Source organism: Pteronotus mesoamericanus, unplaced genomic scaffold (assembly GCF_021234165.1).
Source record: "Pteronotus mesoamericanus isolate MK-2021 breed Mesoamerican mustached bat unplaced genomic scaffold, CSHL_Meso_final contig_58, whole genome shotgun sequence".
Classification (NCBI taxonomy): Eukaryota; Metazoa; Chordata; class Mammalia; order Chiroptera; family Mormoopidae; genus Pteronotus; species Pteronotus mesoamericanus.
Genome location: NW_026555205.1, coordinates 9,598,276 through 9,620,375, shown reverse-complemented (window position 1 = coordinate 9,620,375; position 22,100 = coordinate 9,598,276). Strand labels below are relative to the sequence as shown.

The following is a 22,100-nucleotide window of genomic DNA, read 5'->3' as shown; positions in this document are numbered from 1 at the left end:
GAGACAACTGTAATAGAATAAACATGATTTAAACATTTTTTAAAAAGCCCTCACTGGATTCACATTCACTATTTGTTATTATAAGTCTTCTCCCCACCCCTTTTCTCTCTCTCTCTTTTTTGGATACCTAAATTTCAACTACTATCAGGTTGGGGTGGTCTGAGGTTATTCTTGACATTAAAAATGGGCTCTTGTGGTCAAACAGGCTGGGAACCACTGCCCCATGGTTTATGTGGCCACTGTGTGAGTAGCACCAAACTGGCTCTTAGTTTTCTTGTCTGTTAAATGGAGGTAAATCTTAACTGCCTCTTTTTCTAAGGTCAGGAAACAAAATGTTCTGTGTTCATGAGAAGAGGCGTGCAGGGGTGCTCTTGTGCTTCTTGTTGACATGCGAGGAGGGCTGCTGTGAAGATCAGATGAGATAATAGGGGGCCAGTGAAAGGGGGGCATGCCCAGGCAGGGGAACATTATTACTGCTGTTCCTCTTGTTCTTTTCCTTGTTCTGGGTCCAGCTGGACCAGCTGAGCTCAGAAACCGTGAAGTTCTTTCCAGGAGCAGTGTGTTCTTTTGCCTTTCCCCACCCCTAGTTGTTTTTCTGTGGGATGAAAAAAAAAGAGCTGATCCTATATGTGACTAATAGCCACAAAGTTCCTCTTATCTAGTCTAGGAACTGCTGTGGCCTCCTAAGTGGTAGTGTTTGTCTCTGTTTAGTTGGGGTTACCTAGGAAACAAAGTTGTTCTCTCTTTCCCACTATGTGACCGTGGGCAAGTTTTCCCCCCCACCCCCGCCTTTCTTGTAGGGAAGGGTTGGATCACCAGAGATGGCTGTGTGTTTGCTGGGACATTTTCTGAGGGTTTTTTTCCATCTTTTGGCTCATTTGGTTGGAAATCGCCCTTGGGGAGTCTACGGAGGAGCAAAAGAGTCAAAAACTCCCTCAGTCATCTTGAAAGGAGGAGGGGTTTGGGAGTAAGTGGGGACTGGGAGGAGTCAGTCTAGTTTGTGGATGGCTGACTGTCCAAAGTGTTTATCCATTTCAGCAGCTGCGAAATTTGCATGCCATGACCAAATTGTAGACAATGAAGTTGGCATCATGACCAGAGATTAGGAAGAAGGGGGGAAATTGGGATCTGAGAGGCCACCAAGGAGACGTTTGTAACATTCTGAAGAGGAATTTGTTGATTTGAAAAGAAAGGCCAACATGTACAAGCTTTACAACGAAGGAAGCATGACATTTTGAATTTAGGCCATGATTGGTACAAAGGAGGGGCCAAGACCCCTTGGTATTTGAGGTTTGTGACATAGGAAATCAAGGAGTCTGTTCAATTTCAAGTGGAAAAGGAACAGGTATATATACTATAGGAGACTGAAAATGAATGGATCACTCAAATAGTGATGATAGCCTCTGCTGAGAACACGGTGGGCCTATATCACAGCTCAGGGTCCTGGTTAGGATGTGGTAGACACCAAATGCTCATTGATGGCCAGTCAGAGAACTGGCAGGACAGTGGATGCCAGAGATATGGCGCCAGAAAAAAGGTTATGGATAAGGATGAACTTCAAAGAGAGGCAGAGGAGGGAAGCTGCAGTCAGGATTCTTAGACTTGGTCCTGCCCATGAGAATCATGAGTATTGTGAGCAAACCTGCAGCAGTGAAAAGTACAGCAGCTGGGACTGAGAGCATCTTTCCTCAGGAGAGAAGGATGGAGTTTTGACCACAACATTCATTCTGTGTCTTTTTCTAAGGTCCTCTTAGCTCCTTTTCCAAGGTCAAGGGTCTATGTGGTTTGGTATTAAGGTGAATGCACTAAGTGATCCTTATGTTTTAAGAAGGAAGAGGCTTGCCCATGTTTATTTGATTCCTCTCTTCTTGTTCACTCACATGTATTACCTTCCCTTTTCTTTTGGGCCTTTTTGGAGTATCCTTCCTTCCGAGTCACTCCCTCAAGCTGAGGTTATGTATTCGTAGTCACCTTGCCACTCACCCCCCCAAAAATGTAATCTGAAAGCAGGGGTAGGACAGAGAGGGGTGGATGTGCGGTTGAGTCCCAATTTGCCATAATAGCTGTATGACTTTGGGAAAGTCACTTAAACTGGCTGAGTATCAGCTTACTCACCAATGCAATGTGAGTATTGTGACAGTTACGCAGGATCATGAAGGTAGCATAGGCCTGTCATTAAGGGTGTGCATATGAACAGTCAGTGAATCAGAAAACAGTGCTCCCAACCACTTGAGAGGCCCTTACCAACCACACTCCATTAATACTCAGTCAGACACCATGTTTATTTAAAAAAAAAGAGCAAAGTTTATTGAAATTTTAAGCTACACTTGAGAAATTCAATTCCAAATCCAGGAGACATACATCAGGATAAGGTGTCAGAAAGTGAAAAGTGTTCACTGCTACAGAACCTCCTAGAGACAAGTTCCCTGAGCACATCACCCAGGCACCATCAGGTCAAAGCCATTGCCTTGTTCATCCCTTATCCACAGAAAAAGAAAACCGAAACAAACAAACAAACAAACAAGAAAAGAAACCAAAAAAGAAAACCCACCAGCAAGCCAATCTTCACTTGAAAGTTTTCCACAAACATGAAAATAAGTTTTTGAATAACAATGTGAAGTCCCAGCTTATCTTCTCTCAACCCCATTCTATGTAGTCAGCACCAGTGAATGGTGGGTTTGGCATTCAAAATAGAACCTCATATGTCTTCAGTGGACAGATGGGGCAAGAGTTGCAGCAGCAAGGCATCCATGGCCACATTGAGAGGCTGGCCCTCTCCCTGCCTTTATTTTTTAGTCTTACTAAACCTAAAGGACAAACTGGACCAATTTCATAAATGAACACAGTCAAAGAATTAGCCTTAAGAGATAAGAGACTGGTCAGTACTCCCAAAGCTGGTTAGGCCCTTCAAAACTTATGTGTATGTGTATATGTATACATCACTACACTAAGATATAGATCTAGCCCTATGGGTATATATACGCACGTATGGCTATATAGAAAAACTATGCCATTACTAACCAAACAACTTTGTAGGCGGTCATCCCGAAGCTGTAATCCCACACTGGACTGTGCGCAAAGCCATGCATTATACCATATTAACCAACAGAAGGCTGACTTGGCTCAATCTCTCCCATCTGTGGCCCTGCCTTGGCGAGGCAGGTGATAAGAGAGAGGGTGCCTCTGCTTAAAACACAAATGGCTTCCTCATAGGGACAGTCAGGTGAAGCTGTTAAAGATGTCCATGGAAATGAAAAGCAGACCCCCTTATACTTTCTGGACCAAACTGGCATCACATCTCAAACTACCTTTCTCCTTTGCCAGTCACAGCAAAGTTGCCTGGGCCCTGGGAGCCCCCAGGGCACGGTGGCATTAGAGGCTCACTGGCTTGGGGTGATGAGTCCCCATGCAACTCAGCCTCCAAAGACCTGCTCTTTGTCAGGGGTCTGTCACTGGAGTGGACCCAGGTGGCCATGTCCTTGGGACATCTCTTGGCACCAGCTATGTTAGGTGTAAAGTTCTCCACGTGAGATGATGCTTGGGGAGCCAAAAACAAACTGGAAAGAACTAGGTAGAACAACTTTAGTGGCTCTGCCCACCCTGAGGACAGAGCCACTTACACTGCAGAACCACCAGGAGCCTCAGGTGATTGTGGGGTTTCAGGAGCTGGCTCTTCAGGGCTCAGACGGGACTGGAACTTCTCTAGTTGCTCTGGGCTGGCCAGGGTCTTCAAGAGGGTGTTCTCACGCTCCAGCTGGGAGTTCTTCTCCACCAGCTCTCGAATCTGCTCCTTCAGTATCTCCACCTCCTCTCTCACAGCATACATCAGGTGATTCTTCACCAGATCCTGTCACAGAGGAAATCACAACAAAGCCATTCATCAGCTATCAATGGCTCCTGCACAGCACTTTCACCTTGCCATCAAGGTGCCTGTGATGTCCCTCATGCCACTGACCTCCAACCTTCTCTCAGGATGCCAGCTCTGCAGCCCTATTCCTCCTGCACCCTTTTCTGAAGTACCTAATGCTTTCTCAGGAGAGCTACATGATCAGGGCAACACCTGTGTTGGCAGCCCAGCTTTGAGCTACAAAGGATCCACCCTGCTAGTTTCTAATGATTTTCAAAGCTGACTTCTTAGGAGCATTTTGGGTGAGACTTCTGCTGATTGCTGATGGATGGCCATATCCCCATTTCCACATAAGTTCCTGCTGCTGGCCCAGATCCCAGAGAAGACCTGCAATGCACCCCACACTGTCTGTTTAACACGTCTTCACCAAGACAATGCAGTTGGCAATTTTGGAGTCTCCTCCTCTCCACATGACCCATCACACTGAGTTGCAGCTGTCCTAAATCCTGGTGTGACAAGACATTTGCCCTAGGGGAAAGTATCTGATTGCTGCATCCTCTCTGAATTTGATGACTGTACTAGTGTCAGGGAGCTATGTCATTAGGCTCCAGGGCACAATCAAGTGTTGCTAACTGCTAGAGGACTTAATCCCCTTCAGCTATTGCGGCTGCTCGGTGGAATGTGACCTCTACCTGGTGAAGAGAGAGGGAAAGGGTGGGGTGCTTTGTTCCCTGTTCCCTCCCAACTCCTGACCCCAGCCCAGGCTCTGCAGAGGCACTGCAGTGCTGCCGCATCCAATGAGCTCTGGCTCCTGCCAAATGCGGAATGCAGACAAGTGCAAGTGTCTGAGCTTACAGCTCTGCAACAGGCCTAAGAGGAAACCAGAGGCTGCTGCAAAGCTCCAGGGTGGGTGGGGGAGAAAGAAAGGAGAGAGCCCATTGAGGGTAGACTGGAAACACCCTCAGGGGTGGCACTCCAATGGGACTCTACTAAAGGACTACAAGAGGATAGAAAGCAGGCTTTCAGCTTTCTCAGGCTCTTGGTTAATGGCTTTTGCACCCACCCTCTACATCATACTAAATTACATAGCAGGGATGGGGACGATGCAGTGATGCTACTTACCATGGCCTGCTCAATCTTGTTGTCTATGGCCACCACGCTGGCTCCAGAGGCACTGCCAAGACAAAAAACCGAAGCAACCGCATTACCCACTCCGTTCCACTCAGAGGACCCGGGCAGCTGTGGCCAAAGCCTTCCATTTGCCCCATCTCTTCTTCTGTCTGGCCTTCCATTTCCGGGTACTTTGTCTCTTGGTCCCTTCCTGGCCCCTGCAGGAAGCTGCACCTTCCCACCCACTGTGGCTCCCCGCCGCCAACACCCAGAGCTCAGCGTGCAATGGCGCGTGGGTCCCGGAGCGCATGGGCCAGCGTGGCCTGTTCGCTAGCCCGGGCGACAGGCAAACAATGGGGCGCGTGGCCCAGGGACTCCCACATCGCCCGCCCTTTGCAGCTCTGGCCCAGAAGGTAAACCTACCGAGCTCCGAACCTAGATAGGAATTTCTTCTGGGCTCGAAAGCTTCCGGTCTACTCCCCTGAGGCGCTTGTAGCACAGCTAGTCCCCTGCCCACCCTTGCCCGCCGCCCCTCTGCCTCCGGCTGCCTCTGCCTCCGGCTGCTGCAGCTCCTTCTCTCGGCGCAGAGGCCGCAGGGACGCTCGGACGGCTGATCCCAGTGCGGCGGTGACCACCCCCCTCTGCGTACCCTACTCCCGCCCCTTCCCAGGATGCTGCACCGCAGGGAACCGGGACTGGCGACTCGCGACTCGCTCAGAGATCCCGCTCGCAGCTCAGCCCCCGCCGGTACCTCTCGGGAGCTTGGGCCAGTAGTTTACCTGTTGTCCAGCTTAACAGAAACCACATCCCCTCCAAGCAGGGAAGAGAAGAAGGAGATGTTGAAATTGTGCAGCTGATAGACCGCCACCTCCATGGGGGTCTGATACATTCTGGTGTTCATGGCTGGGCTGCCGGGGAGCTCTGGCGGGCTTCGGGCCGGGCTGGGCGGGCTGGGAGGGCTGGGAAGCCTGGGCAGGTGGCCGGCCGGGGCTGCTGGTGCACTGCAGGGGGCCGGGCTTTGTGCGTCCGACCCAGGGCTAGGAGGGGGCAAAAGGCTGCCGAGAGGACCCAAAGCCAAGCAAGTGCTCCGGACTTGAAGGAATGTGACTCGAGGGGTGTCACCTAGTGTGTCACAAACTCCACGGCCGCCAGTCCAACCCAGACTCGGAGATATTTTGGCTCCTGCTTCTTTATATAGGAGGAGCCGGCTGCGTCACATGGCGTCAGGGGTCATGCAAATGAGTCCTGCAAGGAGCTCTGTGGCCCAGTGAAACCACATCCGCTCCCTGAATCTGAAGCTAGGACTGTAAACAGTTCAGCACTTTCTTGTGCCAACTGGCATCTCCAAAGAGGGCTCTGGAGATTGGTGAAAACCAAACTGGAACTGATTTCTTAGAAAAATTAATACAAATGCTATAACAAGAGGTAGAAAGCGTGCAGAGGGCGGTTTTAAAAACTCTCCTTCAGGGGTCTGCCAGCATACTCTCATGGTTGTGCAATGCTGTTACATGCCACACTTGCTGGACAACCACCCTCACCACAAGGAGCCTCACTTTGTTCCCACCGCTTGTCTTCTCAGTCTGTCTCTTGCACACATACTATTTCACCTGCATGACCCCTCACCCAGCTAGCGGGTTTGCTGACCTGCCCCAGTTCCAGCACCCATGCACTCAGGTCCTCCTTTCGATGCGCTTGTCTGTGTACTGACACATGCACATATATATATGTATGTGTGTGTGTGTGTGTGTGTGTGTGTGTGTGTGTGTATAATCCCAGGAAAACACCTACCCTGTGATGGATCCAACCATACATAGGATTAGAGGGTACTTCAGACACAAAAAATTCCAGGTCATAAGGAAAATAAGGTTACTGTTGTCTACTAAGAGTTATATATGTTTCCATCAAACTATATTTTCATCTTTTCAGTCCCAAGCTTAAAAAAAAAAAAAAAGAAAAAAAGAAAAAAAAATCATCAGAGGCTTCAGGTCCTTTTCTCCAGCTCTTTCCTATGTGAAGCCACCTTGTGGATAGAGATAGAATTGCAGTCAAAAGGAGAAACCGGGACAGAATAGTGGGCAGGTGATGCAACTGGGAGTATTATTTACACCAACTCAGGGCCATCAGGAGAACATTGGGTTCCACCATATATACAATAGTTTGGTTGAGGTTAGGGCCAGTACTCATGAATCAGTCTGTAATTCAGTCTGTGGTCCGAAGAAATACCTTAATGCAATCTTGCTATTGGAAAAGTACTGGGGTTCTCTTATCAGCAAAGAAGGTAATTACTATTTATTTCAGGATATTTCTTCTAACCAGGTGCCTGGCACCAACACTCTGGCCAAGTCCTAGTGAAGCCCGATCTGAGGCCTTGATTTTTTCCCAGGCTGCCAGGGCAGTTATGCCACAAAACAGCCAATATTTTTCATTATGACGTGTGGCTCCCATTTCACCTTACTGGTGGTAATATGTACACAAGGACCATTATGTTTGCAAGGGCTGACAAACAAAATTATTCAAGGAAATCTACTACACTAGTCAGGGATGGTGTTTTTCTTCATCCCAGTTCAGGTGGGAGATAATCCCAATCTCAGGATATTATATTACATTTACCCTGTCTGGGTATATTACAAGCTGTCTGAATATAGTCTGGACACCAAGACACCTGTGTAGTAGACAGAACAAAGTCCAGACTATATTTATAGGTCATCAAGAACATTAGCTGAGAAAAAAACTTCGTAAATCAGAGTTTAACTGATATGGGAATTCCCTGATATATTAGCCTGCCTTCTGCACTGCACAGAGCTTTCTTAATCTAGGAAGTCTCTGAGTTGACATTTCATCAGCTTATAAGTCCTTTCTAAACTAACTGTTACTATACACCCCAAGATTCAAGGCAGATGATGAAAAAGGGAGAGATAAATAAGCTGGGTTGGCAGGAAAAAAACACCACCAGGGAAACCATGCACAGGACAGAAGAAAAAACAGCTCCTTTAGTGGGGACTCCCTTATGTGGAGATGGAGGTAGAGAAATCCAGGTAGTTTTGAGAAGGAAAAGAAAAGATGTTAAGTTTGATAGCCATCCTGTGTTTGAATTATATGTTAATTATACTTGAATTAAAATGAGATGAATTTGAAGCCCACTGACAATAATAGCTACCATTAATGGAGCGTCATTGGCTATGGGCCAGACACTGTGCTGGCCATACCACAACCCTTCAGAGCAGGCACTGTCACCATCATTTTACAGATGAAGAAACAGAGGGTCTTCCCAAGGTGGCACAGCTAGTAAATTGTAGAGCTGGGACTCTAGCTCAGGTCTTCCTGACCTAGAGACCAAGCTTGTTCCTACTACACTTGTCCTATGGCGAAGGGATAGGTTTGTTGAAAGAGTGATTCTAGGTAGTCAGGGGATGGGTTGGAGGTGCCGGGAAAGTGGTGAAATGAAAGAAAAGGTGAGAGGGCAGGACGAGTGCACCTGGGACTCCAGCAACACTATTAGAGAGTGGTCCAGAGGCTGACTTTGAGCTCTGAGAGCACAGCCAGCTTTTCTGACACTTGTAGCAGGAGAGAGCAGCATCAGGAGACAGGAAGAATACCCAAAGTGTCCAATTTTTTTTTATAAGAGGGCTGTGCTCACCCACATCATTTTGAAAGGCAGCCATGCAGCCCTCAAAGAAAGTTCTCAGTGTCTAGAAAATTGAAAACATTAAACCAACCAGGTAGCTCCCAAAATGGAATATGCAGTCCTGGGGTATACAATATCCCAAATAAGACTATGGAGTCTTAGAGTACACCTCACAGTTCAGTCTGACCTCCAATTCCCATGGCCCCACAAACTAGCACCTTTAATTAACTCCTTTTTTTTTTCTATTCCTGCTGTGCTCAGCTTCTAAGAGAATGAAGCTAACAACAAGAAAACAAGCTTATGTCAGGGACTTAGTATAAAAAAAAAAAAAACTTTGAAAGGATGCAGGTTCAGCTCACACTCAGCTAACCTCACATCCCCTGTATACCACTGGTTTGCCAGCTGCCGGCTGAGTGAGATCACTCCTTGTACTCCTCCCTTATCAAACAGTGGCTGGATCCCAATATCCCAGGCTACCAAGGCTCACTAAGGGAAGACAATGGACACAAATGTCCCTGTAGAAAGGTTTTTAAACAAGGGCAGGTGTGAGGGGGACAAGAAGTAGGAAGGACTCAAAAGGCTTTCTGCTGAATCCTCAGCACACCAGAAAATTCCTCTGCCAAGAATAGCTGCATCAGATCTTGCAGTGAATGGAAGACTGACCTGTACAAGATATCTATGACCTGATCTAACTTTTCTGAATCAAGTGCTGATTCATGAGGTTTTCAGAATCCTTGTGTCCTGCGGGCTTTGAGGTGGGCCCCAGGCAGGAAACAGTGAACTAGGAATACAATAGCCTGGCAACATTATGTAAAAGTTTCCAAACCCCCTTTTTTCCATCTTACACTTACAAGGTAGTCTGGAACCAGAAGCAGCACAGCAAGAGCGCCCAGCTGATGAGCCAGGTCCTCTGTTGGCTCTTAGTTCTAGACCTACAGCCATGGGATTCTGAAATTAAACAAACATAGCTGATCCTCTCTCAGGGGCAACTTTCTAGATGGAAGGTGGCATAGTGAGGATGGGGACAAATTCCCTCATGTCAGCAGGCCCTGCAAGCCAACTTGTCACCTTTTAGCTGGAAGATGTGTCTCAGCATTCCCACTGGTCTATTGCACTTCAAAAGCTAGACTCTCTAGGCTAAGAGCCCTTCCTACTTTGGATTCCCACAGGACAGTGAGGTGGAGACTAGACAGTGTGGGCTGCAGAACCCACGGGCAGGATCAGAGCAAGCCACCAAGGGGTGGGGAAGCAGACTCAGGCTGGGTGCAGTAGGTTGGGGGTGGTGATGAAGGGGAACATCTCACTTCCCTTTTTATCACACTTGAAGCATTACCATGCAGCCCAAAGGAAACTATTTATCAGCAAGTCTTCCTTATTTTCTACAGGGAATGTTCCACCCAAAGATTCAGCAACATTGCCAGCAAAACAGAGGATCTAGTGTCAGGAGAGGCAGAAAAAGACACGATGCAAGAGGTGTGGGACAAGCCACAAAGCAAATACTGGGTTACAGCTGGAAAATGAAACAAAAAAGCATAGTGATCACAGGAGCATTAGCACTGTTAATAAGACAAGGAATGTCTGCAAAACAGCCCTCTCCACTTATTCCTCCACTGAGGCCCCTTCAGGCTGAAGCTCTGTCTCCTTCTACTTACTTACTTGTCCCTTTTTCCTGAAGAGGCTGGAGGAATGTAGAGGCTGAAATGTCATTTTTAAATATGTCCTTGCTTCTCTCTTATCTTCTCTCTCCCATTCTGGTTCCAATCCAGTGTGGAAGACTATAGACAGGAAGGCTGCTGCCACTTACATTGTTACTTTGACTTCATGGAAAATCCCCAAACTCCAGAAGGAGGGAAGCAAGAAGGAAAGACAGTGACAGAGAAGTGCCTTGTGCTCTGTGGGTCATGTGAATATTCCTGCATGGCCAAGGCTCATAACTCTGACTTTGCGGGGAGCAGGGAAATGGGGAGGAGGATGTGGACACATGCGGAAGACCAAGGAGAGTCCAGATGGAAATGGACACACTCTCTTGGAAAGGCAGCTCTAGCACCCGATTTGGGCAAAACCCTGGCATTGAATGATGGTAGCCACAATGAATTGTGCCTACCATCATTCAGCTCCCTCTGGGACATGGTCCCATTTAAGCTTCACAAACAATCTCTGAGTGACACTAGGGATGACAGGCAGAACCAAACCAAATTTTAATAAGGCATTCTACCCCACTCACCCTCATTCAGAGAAGTCAAAAAGTGTTCTTGTCAAATCACCTTCATCACCCCAACTTTGGCGGTTAACTATGGGTGGAAGCAGTTTGTCCTGGCGTCTCAGCAAGACTGGAAGTATTGGCACTGTTATCCAGAAATGCAATTTAGCTCAGTGGATCTTAAATTTCAAGAACCTTGTGTCAATATTTATGCCTGTCTCCCTTTCCCTTATGTCTTGCAGCTGGGAAAATTTACCTCCGTAATTTTTCCAAGCCCTCTCCTTTCTCATTTTCCATTCTCCTCATTACCCATCTAAAAGTATGAAACAGATATTTGTGAAAAAGAGATTGTAATTTTAACCACGGTAAATGGAATTTCTTCTTCCTCCTGGCTCTCCACACTAGTTGCTGTTATCATTCAATTCAATTCAATTCAATTCAATTCAATTCAATTCAATTCAACTTAATTCAATTCAAATTTGCTTGAAAGCCTATTCAAAGTGCAAGGAACATGTCAGGGAATTTTTTTTTAATGGTAGTGCAAGTCAAAAATTGTGCTTCCTTTCAGAACAGCCCGGAGCTGTGGCAACTTCAGAAATCTCCCTACTATTAGATCTTAGTGAAATGTTTGCTTCAGGGAAAATCCTAGGGCTTGAGGGTACTTGGGAAGGTAGCTTGGGGTTTGGGAGGGCCAACATCACTGCCATCCTTGGGCATCACTTCATTCTCAAAATTGAGCATGGTTTTCCCCTCTCCAACCTGTCTTTTGGCCCATGCCCATCTAGATGGGGATAACACACAGCCGTGAAGTTTGGAGTTGCTCTGGGACCTAAGGCTCCTCTGACATTGTGGTCAACAGTGGCCCTTTGATTCCCTTCATTAACCCCTGGGATTTGTAAACTAAAGGAAAAAGGTCTTTGTTCTCTGAGTTTCCAGTTCTTTCTTCTGAGAAGGAAGTCTATGTTTAGTGGGGGTGTCATCTTTACCTGCTAACCTCTTGGCCTTCCTTCTTTGGCCAGCTCCTCTCATTCTTACATTTGCTTCATCTTGCCCTCTCAGACTAGTAAGCAGCTTCAGGTAGGCAAACTGTCCCCCTTCTCATGGTCCACCCTCTGGGAATCCTGACCTAATGAATCTTCCCCATGGGCTGGGAAAGAAAGCAGCCAAAAAATGGCCACTCCCATGCTTGTCTGCACCAGCCTTCCACCAGACTATCTGGGCCTCTCCCTATGTCTTCTGCTCTCTGGCACATTCCCAAGAGCCAAAATTCTAAGCTATTTTTCCCTGGCAGTTGCCAAGGTTACTCTAAGTGGTGTGTGAAGAACTGGAGGCTATTGACAGTGTTTGGAAGACAAGAACCAGGAGGATATTGTTGGGGATGTGAGGCCAGCAGACAAGGGGCCTGTGAAGAGGCCAGGGGCTCTGAGGTGGTGTACGTGGCCCCACTGTCGGCCCCAACATAGAATGAGTGACCTATGAAGTAGTACAGGTTCTCTGAGGAACAAAACTACAGTAATGATGCCAGTTTTTTCAGGCACTCAGCTCCTGAGCCATGATGGGGTAAGCAGTATTAGCCTCCCGGGGATCTCACATTGAACACGTGGGGCCCTTTATTATATCACAGAAGAGCTATTCACCATGGGCTCATTTAAAGTAACTCCCTGATCCTCTGTTGTAGGACTCTATGACTTGGGAAGAGGTGCTCTACAATTGCTAGGGGTTCCTGACTATTTAGCCACACACGCTCACCTCAGGCTTCCTGGATGGAGAGAAGGCAACCTAGCTGGGGGCAGTGGCAGGAGGGGGCAGGGGACACATTACTCAAACATTAAAGAAGAGAAACAAAGCAAACTCCTCCCTGGGCAGGGCCCCCCAGCCATGGGAACAGAGCCAGGGAACTCAAATGAGTTCTGGGAGGGGTTAAGGAAGGCCTCCCAGCCGGTTTGAGAATTGCTGACAAGGAATACACATACCTTATCAGGAAGAAAGAGAAGCACAGAAACACACACACATTTATGCAAACACTCTCTCACCTTTTCACAAAGTCAAATTCACAGAAATAGGCAGGCAGAAGGGCACAATTCATTCTTTCTTTCTCCTTCTTCCTCCCTCCCTCCCTCCCTTCTCTCTCTCTCTCTCTCTCTCTCTCTCTCTCTCTCTCTCTCTCTCTCTGTTATTCCCAGCTTCTGCATAATCAAAAATGGGTAGTAAGGTGACAGGACAGGTAAGATGGAAAGGCAGGACACTCTAGATAAGCCCATGAGTATCAAAAGTCATGGCTTCTGCTCTCTCTGACATCCAGGGCTGGCTGTGTGCTAAACAGGGGTCATAGGTGATAGTGTCTTACAGAAGCCTGGAGTGGCAATCAGGTGGATACAAGGGGAACCAGCTTGCAGCCTTACACTATTATACCAGGAACAGGAAGCCCTGGTGCAGCCAGGTCCATAGTTTTCAAAGCTATCAATCACACATTAAAATGAAAGAGAAATAAAAACAAGAACAATTTGTGCACAATTAGGTGAATGCCTAAGAAATTATTCCCACAGGCTCCTTGTGAAGACTTTTAACTTGAGTCAGTCCTGGTATGGATGCCCTATATGACTGGCTACCTGAGAACTGTGATTTGAAGGGCACTGAGATAAATTCCTCTCTCTCCAAGCTGTTTGCCTGACCTGACTAAAACAGTAGTCACCATCTGAGGTTCTAAAGGAGTTCTTTACACTTTGAGGAATTAGAAATGTTTTTCGTTTTTGTTTTTTGGGTTTTTGTTTTGTTTTGTTTTGTTTACTAATGCAAAAAGCCCTGGGAAAGTGCCACATTCTGCCACTATCATTTATAAATACTTAAGTATGATAAATTATCATATTACTTTCAAGAGTAGTCAGTGCCTGGTCACTGACTTAGAAAACTACTGGACTCAGAGCAGGTAAACCTTGCTGGTGGACTATGGCAGGGAAAAAAATGAAGTTCTTAACATCAAGATTGACTAGGGGAGTGGGTGGAAAGTACAGATATCCTGGGCTTCAGAAATTTTAGTGAAATAGGTCTGTGGCTAGGGAAAGGTATTTTCAAGTAATATGGATGCAGCTCTTTTGGCCCCGGTCCATGGAACTGCTTTAAGGAACCACTGGTTCAAAGGTGAGAGCCAAGACAGGTCCACCTGAAGAGCCCCAGTAGTGCCAGAGTCACCAAGTCCCACTTTGGATGACACCACATGATGGGGTTTAGCATACTTTGGGCCTAATGTCTTGTCTGTTCAGCCATCTTTTTTCTTATCATTCCTGAAAACTTGATCAGAACATGAATGAAAGCTGTTTTAGAGGGAAAAATCCAAACCTGCTCTGATATATAAATCAATCTTTGGCAATTTTCCCCTTCCTATTATGAGGAACAGATTGCTTCTAAGATGTTTCACAGTTGTTGGTGGGAACTCTTGGCCTGAGAGGTTGGGACATGGGGGCCAGCATCACAGGGAAGTAGAACCTGGGCATGGGGAGACAACCGAGGTGGCGCTGATTTTTCTCTAACAACACAGTTTGGTCAATTAACCAGCCTTTCCTAACTACTACAAATGCCAGCTCACCTCCAGCCCTTGTCTGTCACTGCCCATCAAACATTGGTCCATTCAGAGGTTGGCTGGAGGGTTGTGACTCATTCCCCCTCAGGAGCCTACTGGAGCTGACTACAGAGGTTTGCCAAAATGCCTGTCCACAGCCTCATCCAAGCCTTGCTGTCTTCCTCCCTACAATCCTCATCCCATCCCATGGCTTGTGATGCCTCCCTGGCCAGGAAGCTCCACTGCTCACAGACTCCCCTCTCCCAGGGGGAAAGCAGAAAGAGAATTCACTGTTCTCTGTGGTACACATCCGGCCTGTGTGTTTTTTTTATGTTTTATTTTTATGTTTAATTTATACTGCCTGCTAGGTTTGGGGCTTAAATAAACAAAGGCTATGGTTCCCCCAAGGCCTGGACTTCCTGGTTGCCTGCCAGCAACAGATTGACCTTTTTAACCTCTTCTCTTGCTCCTTGAGACAGGGAGTGTTGGGGGTGGAGTTTGGAAGAGGAAGATATTTTGGGTCAAAAACCTGGAAATTCTTAGTGCCAACCAAAAATACAGCCCCCCTTCTTAACAAAATGAATGTTAATTCCTGAAGTCACCTGAAGAATTCCATCAAGTACAGACTACTTTTAAAGTTCACAGAAAGACTGTAAGGGTAAAGTGCAAAAATGGAAAATTCAAAGTATTTGCATTGATTTTTTTTGAAAAATCTACTTACAAACATCTTTCTATCATCGAGCAAAGAAAGAAAGCCTGCCCAAGAAAGGTTTCCTTCCAAAACTCATACACCTTAAAAATATGAGGAACACTGGCCTCTATGTCCTGGGATAAAGCTCTAATAGCAAAGTAACAAATCCTGGTCAACAGTTCTGACATCCTGTTATTTGCTAATACTAATAATACTGTGGAGTTTGTTGACAGAATTGCAGAAAAGCTGAAGTAAATATGGAAAAGGAGGAATGGCCAAGTATAGGCTACCTCAACAGTTGAGAAGAAGGGAGTTTCACAGATACTCTATGGATATCTTGGACCAAGGAGCCTGAGCACAGCTGGGAGATAATTCAGAGACATCTGTTATGTCACTAGGCAAACTTTCTCCAACAATGCACTGCTGCAATAATGGGCTTGGTGCATGGAGCTGGTCCTGAGTCCTTAGAAAAATACGGGCCTACCTTGTTTTATTGCACTTCACATCACTGCATTTTTTACAAATTGAAGGATTGTGGCAACTGTGCATCAAGCAAGTCTATTGGTGCCCTTTACTAAGAGACTAAGATGATCATTAGTATTTTTAGCAATGAGGTATTTTTAAGTAAGGTATATATATATTTTTTTGACATAATGATCTTGCATACTTAATAGGCTACAGTACAGCACAAACACAACTTTTCTATGTCCTGAGAAACAAAATTGTGACCTGCTTTATTGCAATATTCACTTTATTGCGGTGATCTGGAACTGAACCCACAATATCTCTAAGGGATACCTGTAATGATAAGAATTGAGAGGGACTCCCTTAGTGCATACTCCAGGGTTTGCTACTCCCTGAGAAACGTAGCTCTACCACCCATTCTTTTTTTAAAAATGCATGTATGTATGTATGTATTTATTTATTTTTTACAGAGAGGGGAAAGGAGAGAGAAAGAGCAGGAGAGAAACATCAATGTGTGGTTTTCTCTAACACGTCACCCCCCACCGGGGGACCTGGCCTGCAACTCAAGCATGTGCTCTGACTGGGAATCGAACCAGCAACCCTTTCATTCACAGGCTGGCACTTAATCCACTAAACCACACCAGCCAGGGCTCTATCACCCATTGTAAATGAATTTGGTCAAATGGGAAGAAAATATGCTCTTTTTTCAACTTGGCCAGCTGCGAGGGCTATTTAGAAGATCTGTAAACCCTATATGCTGCCAGTTCCTCATCCATTAAATGTGAATGATGCTTCCCTCTCCGACATATATACCATACAAGGTGTATATGTTTCTGAACCCCAAAAAGTCTAGAAATAGAGATAATGTCATTGTATTTTTTCAGACTGATAACATCTTTGATAAATACACACACACACACATGCACATCTACATACATACATACATACATATATATTTGCCTATGTTTCCAGATTTGGCAGACATCCTGTAAGGAGGATAGCTGAGTTCCTTGGGGAGAAGAAGGGACGTGTGAATGTTATATGCTCCAGGATGAATAAGGGCCCTGGTCTGCAAACACTGCTGGCAAAATGGCTCACCAAATGAGCAGCACTATCAATGCTGTTTCAAAGTCTAGCATTGCTAATTTTCTGTCCAGTTCCAATTGCCATTTCCATGGTCTCACAAGTTATCAATACTGCTTGTGGGGAACGGTTGGCTTGAAGGATTGATGTTAAAATGGAATCACCATTTAAATTTAATCTTTTGAAGGTCTTAGCAATTCTTCCCTGAACTTAGGACCGGTAATATGCATAAGGTTTTGGTCTCAAGAGCCTCTCCAATGGCACAAGCAGTCAGTAATCAGCAGGACCTCTAGTCTTTCAAATAGTACTGAAGGCACAACCAGATAAGACCACTATCAAAAGTGGGCAGCACACAAGTTCTTAGTGAGCATCAATGGGTTTTCTAGATAAGCTCTGCAGGAGCAGGGGCTTATCTTATTCACCACCGTACCCTCAAGGTTTGAGCCAGTGCCTGGCATAGAGTCTCAATGTGGTAAGTATGTGCTTAATAAATAAATAAAAAGTTTGGATGTGTTAGAGCTTTTGTAATAGCCCCTGTAAGGAAGAACTATAGGCAAATTCATGAATTCACCTTGTGTTAACACTTTAACTTGGGGATTATTATTATTGTCTGAGAGCAATTCTGCAGTTAAAAACATGAAAGACTTGCCCTGCCCAGTGTGGCCCAATGGCTTGGAGTGTTGTCCTGTAACTGAAGGATTGCAGGTTTGATTTCTGATCAGGGGATATATGGAAGGCAACTGATCCATGTTTCTCTCTTGCATCGATGTCCCCATCCACCCTGCTCTGCCTCTGTCTCTCTTTTGCTCTCTCTCTAAAAGCAATGAAAAAAAAAATGTTCTCAGGTGAGGATTGAAAAAAAATATAAAAGACTGGTGAAAATAAAACATACTTGGTAAATCTAACACAAATGTAAGTTAAATAAGAGGCCACTAATGACCTGGAACCACGGCCAGCTTCTTCAATAAAAGAGATAATTTACGTGTGTGTGTGCGCGCGTGCGCGCGTGTGCATGAAAGCATGCACTCCTGGTTCTCCACTAATAGTAAGACTGGTTAGTTTCCATCTTTAGCTGGAGGCAGTTGAGAACAGGGCACCCACAGGGAGCAGTGGAGGCTGATGAAGCCCAGGAGCAGGGCAGCCAAGTCTCAGCTGGCAGCAACATCAAAGAGGGATTTCAGGCCAGCAAGGCTGATTCTGAGCAAGTGACAGCCATATAACTGGAATGATGGGGGAGGTGGGGACAAAAAAACTGTCTTGACTAAAAATATCCCGATGACCACCAAGATAAAGGGCATTCTAACCATTAATGCCACCCTTGGGTTTGAAGTCTTGAAGATCCCTGTTAAAATGAAAAGTCTTTCTCGAAAGGGGAATTGTTTAGTTTTTTCTTAGGGAAGAAGCATGATAATCTGTTCAGTGTGGTTCAAATAGTGGAGGCTTCTGGGAGAAGTGACCCAGACTGACTAAACAGAGACTGGTTAGGTGCTGCATGGAACAGAGCTTCACAATGGATCTTAGCTAACTGGTAGCCTTGCACTTTCAGGGGACAAGGAAATGTGCCCAAATATTTCTGGACTCGCTGTCAAGAAACCAAACTGCCTGAGTGTCCAGAGGGTCTTAATCACTTGCTCATCAAATGGACAACTCTTCTTCAAGCTCTACTTAATCATTTATAAGTTAGCATAGGTGAGGACTTGAGCCCCAGAAAGACTTTGTGACTGATAAGGGGTTGTTGGGTTCTCCTTCCCCAGGGTAATGATTTTTTGTTTGTTTGTTTTTAACCAAGAGCCTTCTATTAATTCACAAGAATGTGTCTGAGTGGGGAAAATGCCAGGCAGAAAGAGAGGATCCTTTGGCCATTTTCTGCTGCTCTCTGTTGGCAGCTGCCTTCTCTGCCTATGTACCAGGCAGCCCTGGTGGCAGACGCAATAGTCATACCAGAGCTGGCTAGAACAGCCTTAGCCCCTCAGGACCGCTCCTTCTTACGCTTGTAAAACTTTGGTGCCCTAGAGCCCCACTTTAGCTTGACCAGGTGATGGCCAACTGCCTGCCACCAGGCAGAGCTGGGCCAATGGAAGGAGGCTCGAGAGTAGGGCTGGACAGCCTGCTACTGTCCCCATTGCCATGTTGTGAGGCGGTGACAGCTGGGAGATTACTTGAAACCAGTTAGCCTAGGGCTCCCAGCCAGCAGTATATTTTCATCTTGTTTTGACTGGGACTTCCCGCCCCTGTGTAAACATGTCCATGTCAGGGAGAAGAAAATGTATAACAGCTTAAAATAGGTGGGTGGCATGCAACCCTCCCATGAATCACCAGCACAGGGAATGCCCTGCAGGTGGGCTTTGCTTTAAGCAAACCTGACATATTGAAAACATCGATTCAACAAGAGGGCTGGGATGGACTGCTGTTTGGTCTTGACTTATCGTTGGGAGATCTCAAAGCCACATCTGGTCCCAATAATAGTATCAGTAGCTGCCATGTACTGATTACTGATCAGGTACTATGACAAGAGCATTATATACATTAGCATTCTGAACCTCATTAACAGTTGTATAGCTACTGGCAGGAGTTGGGTATCATATTATCATTAGGCCCATTTTTTAAGATGAAGAATCTGAGACTCACAGAGGCTAAGTGGTTTGCCTGGGGTCACCCAGCTAGTAAGTGACAGAGCGCAGATGTGAATCTCTGGTGTATGATTATAAAGCTCCAGGCTGTTTCTAGCTGGGTATTTCACTTAGCTTTGAGATTTCCAGGTAGGGCTACATTCTAGACATGAATGTCCCTCCCCACTGAACTCCCTTTTTCAGTCCTGCAGGGGAATTGGAAACAGGCCCTTAACAGGGTCAGGGTGGGGAAGCCCTCCAGTGGGAGCTGGTTCTTTCCATTGACTAAAAGATTCTCATTGAAATTCCCTGGAGAAGATCACTCCCTCTAGCTTTCCAAGATGGGACGGAGCTGCATCCCATTTCAGGGGCTGGCAGACTGTTAAGGGCAACTGCTTAGCCAGACTCAGGAAAGGCCCCTCAGAAATCTAAGTACAAATTAGTAAGTCACCAGGCTGTGGAAGAGACAAAAGACTCAGTATAATCCAGTATAAGGAAAGACCAAATGTAAACATGTATTTTGAAACAAAATGTCACCGATCACTGTATAGGTGCAGGGTTGGCCAGAAGGCTAACCTTGTGTGAAATAGGAGTCTGTCTTCAGAACCTTCCTGCTTCCTTTTCAGGTACCTTCCTCCTGCTTGTCCCCTCAGGCAACCTGTGCCCTCCTGCTGCCTGGAGTTACATGGGCCCCTCACTACCATTTGGAGGGCACCCTGCCCTTCCCAGCCATGCCACCTTTAAGGGGACTCCCGGTTTCCCTCCTGCAAATCAACCATATCTGGCCTTTGGGCCAATCCTAAAGGACAAACCAGAGAAATGTGTTTGTGTAAATGGCAGGCAATGGCTTAACAGGTTTTGCTTGGTCAAATCACAGGAGCTTTAACCCAAAGATTTCAGTCAGTGGTATAATGCTAGGTATGGGGGTGGAGGGTAACAAGTTGGGGGGGGCAACAGTGGAAAGAGGGGAGATTGTTTATCGCTGATCTTTCAATCTTACCAAATAGGCCAGGTGCTACTCTGACTATAGGTAGGTCTGGCTCTACACAGAGGATAAATACTATGCCCTTACACTCATGCTGCATTTTTTTGAGAACATGGTGGGAAAAAAAAAACAGTGGAATACTAGACAGGAGACCTGGTTATGGTCTGGTTTTGCCCGTGGCTATTAGAATAACCTTGGAAAAGTCCTGTATCCATTATGGGCCTTAGTTTCTCCTAAAATGTAAAATGAGATAATCAGGGCTGCAAATTTATATTTATTTGGGTGCTTATTTGATGAATGATACCCCTATTTAGTAGACTGGGAGCTCCATGAAGTAATATACCAAAGGCCTGATACTGTCTGATACATAGTAAGTGTTCAACAAATGTGATAATTGAAACAATGAATGGCAAAAGTGACTTGTACGGTTGTTGCTAGTCCTAACAGTCCCAGCCTTGGTCTCAGATATAGCTATTTAGAACTGTGCCTCTCGGTGGACAGGCCCAGGCCAAGGGCTGAATGAGGCTTTCAGGCCCTTGCCCTCAGGACCATCCCAGAGTAGTAGCCTCTGGGACCAAATGCAGTAGGCAAGAATTTTGATGATGACCAGGAGGTTTAAGGATACTGTATAGAGAGTGGTGAGGGCTGTAGGAGGGCAGGGTATTCAGAAGGAGTCGAGAGAGTAAGTTTTATATGGTTTTCTGCAAAATGGGAAACCAAGATATGAGACCTGATGGGTGTCTGGGCTGAGGTAAGAAAAGTGCCGAGTTGCATGATGACTCAAGGTCAGGGACTGGAATGGGGCCCAGAGCTCTCAAGCCTCAGCTCACCCCCTTGGGACTGGCCCTTGGCTCCAGGACAGATCCCTGAATAGCTCCCACAACCCCACCCACCCCTGCACAATCTCAGCTTCTTAGGCCAAACTGCTTCCTCAATCTACTCACCACAGCTGCCTTCCCCCTCCCCCACACTACATGGAAGTCTTCCCCCAGTCTTCCTCCAAGGACTCCCAATGCACTCACCCATTAGGCCTGCCTCTGGACATACTTGCCCCCTTCTCAGTGTTGCCAGCATTTAGACTCTGACGCAACTTCTCCCCTTCTTACTCATAAGGGGAAGGTTTGTCAGTGCTGCTTCCCCTCTCTTCCCCTCTAACACAACCCCTGATCTCCCTTCCCCCACCCCACTCCAGCCAGTGTCCTTTCTTAGGTACACTCTCAGGTGCTGAGATATTTTCCTGTGCCTCCACTCTTTCCTCCATGTTTTAACAGGGGCCACAGTTTCAATCCAAAAGAATGAATCTATAACAGTACAATTTCAGGTATTAGTGACCTATATTAGACAGATACATGGGGCAGGAGTCCTTCCAAGAATTCCTGAGATAACACTATGGAGATTGTTATCTCTATTTTCTGGATGCTTATTAGGCCAGTTCTGACCTTGTTGCCCTGAAGGTTGAGAGACGTAAGTTATCGTCCCATCTCTGCCATTAAAGCTGTCTGTGTGACCTTAGGCAAGTCACTTAATCTCTCTGAGTCCCAGTTTCTTCATGTGTCAAATGGGAGTATTTACCCCATGTTTTATCCACCTTGATAGGAATGTTATGAAAATTAAGAGATCGTGTGTGTATGTGTGTGCGCGCGCGTGTGTGTGCGTGTGTGTGTGTGTGTGTGTGTGTGTTTATGTGAGAGGGAGGGGGGGAGAGAGAGAGATTTCTAAATGGGTAGGCCCTGGACAAATATCAGGGATTATTATGTCTCTCCCCTGCTATGCTTTAGCTTAGAGTCCTCTTTACAAAAAATGTTAGTGTGCCTTTGGCCTGCCCCCTTCCCTCCTCCCATCCTCTGTCTCTCCTCTGGTGCTTGCCCTTAGCCAGATTTGGTCTCCTGTGTACCTCCATCCTGCTTTAAGAACATCTCCTACTCCATC

The 22,100-nt window shown here is 46.2% G+C and overlaps 1 protein-coding gene across 2 annotated transcripts in view; it reads right to left on the bottom strand.

The window, feature by feature from the left end:
* Nucleotides 1-2,287: 2,287 nt before the first annotated feature.
* Nucleotides 2,288-22,100, bottom strand: part of TSC22D3 (TSC22 domain family member 3) — a 58,416-nt gene continuing 38,603 nt past the window's right edge. For both annotated transcript variants that reach the window (XM_054580382.1, XM_054580383.1), the window contains exons 3-4: nt 4,970-5,021; nt 2,288-3,847 (exon numbers count right to left, since the gene is read on the bottom strand). In XM_054580382.1, the coding sequence (XP_054436357.1) occupies nt 3,617-3,847; nt 4,970-5,021 (283 nt within the window). In that variant the 3' untranslated portion in view covers nt 2,288-3,616. The remainder of the gene's footprint in view (nt 3,848-4,969; nt 5,022-22,100) is intronic.